The sequence below is a fragment of the Canis lupus genome, chromosome 11 (genome assembly GCF_011100685.1).
Source record: "Canis lupus familiaris isolate Mischka breed German Shepherd chromosome 11, alternate assembly UU_Cfam_GSD_1.0, whole genome shotgun sequence".
NCBI lineage: Eukaryota > Metazoa > Chordata > Mammalia > Carnivora > Canidae > Canis > Canis lupus.
Window position 1 is genome coordinate 5581130 of NC_049232.1, and position 2243 is coordinate 5583372.

Genomic DNA, 2243 nt, shown 5'->3' on the forward strand with positions numbered 1-2243 from the left:
CTTTTCTGGTTCCTGGTTGTTCACATTCTGAGAGAGGACAAAGGCCCTTAGAAATCCATCAATTCAACCCTTTCATCTCACAGATAAAGGAGGGGAAGATCACACTCAGCCTTGGTGGCAGAGATGGGACTGGAACCGGGTCTCCCGATCCCGCAGTGGGTGCTTTCCTCACTACAACATGACGTGATTCACACTCCATCCATCCCCAGTCTGTACCCCATGGGCTCTCCTTCAACCTCAGCCAGGGCAGGAGAGCATGAGGGAAAGCAATGGGGCTTTGTGGGCCTCTCTGGTGTGCTGTGAGTGTGGGACCCAGAAGAGGAGGTGACAAAATGCATCTTCCACTTCCATCCTAAGTCTACAAATAATCTAACCCCCCCGCCACACACACACACACACATACACACACACACACACACACACACACAGCCAAGCTACTCCTATCACCAGCTGAGAAATACCTCCGGGGTAGAGCACTGTGAGTGAGAGGAATTTTTAAAGGCTGCCATAAGAGGGATGGAGAACATGTGGCCAGGGACACATACACCTTTCAGAAGCCCTGCACACAGAGCCCTGGTTACAGATGACCTAACAAGAGCTTCAGGCTCCAGGGGACCTCACGACATGGCTCCCCGGAGTCCCTAACCACAATGCCATTGAACAGGTGGCTCATCAGTGGTAGGCACTGTCCCCAAATACTCAAATTCCAGCATAAAGCCACACAACAGTTGATTGGATTCCCCCCCACCCCGCCCCCCGCCGCCCATTCTCACATCTGCTCATAATTTCACAGTTATCATTGCTCAGCATTCTAAATGTTCCCAGCTGGCCCTCTGTGCTTCTGGGGGGACAATGCCAGTCGTGCTCTACTGTGACATTTCTGAGAGGCGCCTCCAGAGGAAGGGAGGTCAGATCCTCCAGAGACATTTCCTCCTGCGTGTCCTCTGAGAACCCAATGAAAGTGTCGTATTTTTAAAACGTCTCTCAGAAGTCTGTGTTCAAGGACTGGCGCAGGGAATGTGAACTACAGATACGCTGCCTAAAATTCACGGGCCAGGCAAACTGGGAGAGGAACGTTCTTGAAAGCCAGACAATCTCAAGTTTAACACGACATCAAAAAGTCTCAGTCTATGCAGTGTGCTGCAGAATCAATCAAATCTTTGTCATGCTCCCAGGCTTCTGTCAAATCCTTGCCAGAAATGTGCTGCCTCACGGAGGGCGAGGCAGCCGTGGGTAGTGGGCTCCCTCTCAGGAGACGAAGTGCCTCTGGACAGAACTCCTGGCCTCTCTCCACACAGACTGCTGGATCTTATACACAGACTCCTGGAAGATCCTTTCCACCTGGGTAGGGAAGCCCCGGCTGTCTTCCTCCAGGGCATTGATGGTTCGCAGGGCAAAGGGGGTCCGCTCCCGGGGCAGGGGCTTGTTGAGAGGCCGCATGGGGATGACGGAATTGTATTTGTGCCGCCTGTTAACGGAGTTCATCAGCGACGTGTAAAACTGGAACTTACACCACGTGTCTCGCAGGAAGTTCTCGGTCAGCAGCAGGATGGTCCACGCGGACCCGTTGACCGCGTCATCCAGGTTCTGTAGGTGCTGCCGGCCACACGGCATCTCAGCAAAGATGATGCCGGGTCGGATGCCAAAGTCATTCTGCAGCAGACTCTGGACCCTGAGGGCTTCGTCTGTGTCATCCTCTGCGTGCAGTATCACAAACTTGAGGAACACCTCTTCCTCCTCTTCCTCTTCCTCCCCCGGCGTTGTCTCTCCCAGGCCCATCGCTGCCTCGCACTGGCCTACAGGTCGCAGCGTCGTGGGGCCAGACTCCGGCAGAGCACGCAGCGACAGGTCTTCAGGTCTCTTGGAATCGGACTCAGGACGACTCTGACGCACCTCCACACTGGGGCTTTGACCCCAGGAGACAGAGAGTGGGCGGGGATCTATTTTCGACTTCCTGACACCCATCGTAAATCTCCCGGTCAGAAATGGAGAGCGCTCCTTCTTTCTTGACACTTGTTTTCATTCTACAAAGAGAAGAAATAACAAGGCAGACACGTGTTGTGAATGTCATCCAAACATTAAGAACGGAAAATACGGAGTGCCTGGGTGGCTCAGTGGTGGAGGGTCTGCCTTCGGCCCAGGGCGTGATCCCCAGGGATCAAGTCCCACATCGGGCTCCCCACAGGGAACATGCTTCTCCTTCTACCTATTTCTGCCTCTCTCTCTCTCTCTCTCTGCCTCAT

The 2243-nt window shown here is 53.9% G+C and overlaps 1 protein-coding gene across 1 annotated transcript; it reads right to left on the minus strand.

Moving 5' to 3' along the window:
• Positions 1-1248: 1248 nt before the first annotated feature.
• Positions 1249-1965, minus strand: TICAM2 (toll like receptor adaptor molecule 2). Its single transcript, NM_001204337.1, has one exon. It carries the CDS (start codon positions 1963-1965, stop codon positions 1249-1251), a length of 717 nt encoding a protein of 238 aa, NP_001191266.1.
• Between the last annotated feature and the right edge of the window lie 278 nt (positions 1966-2243).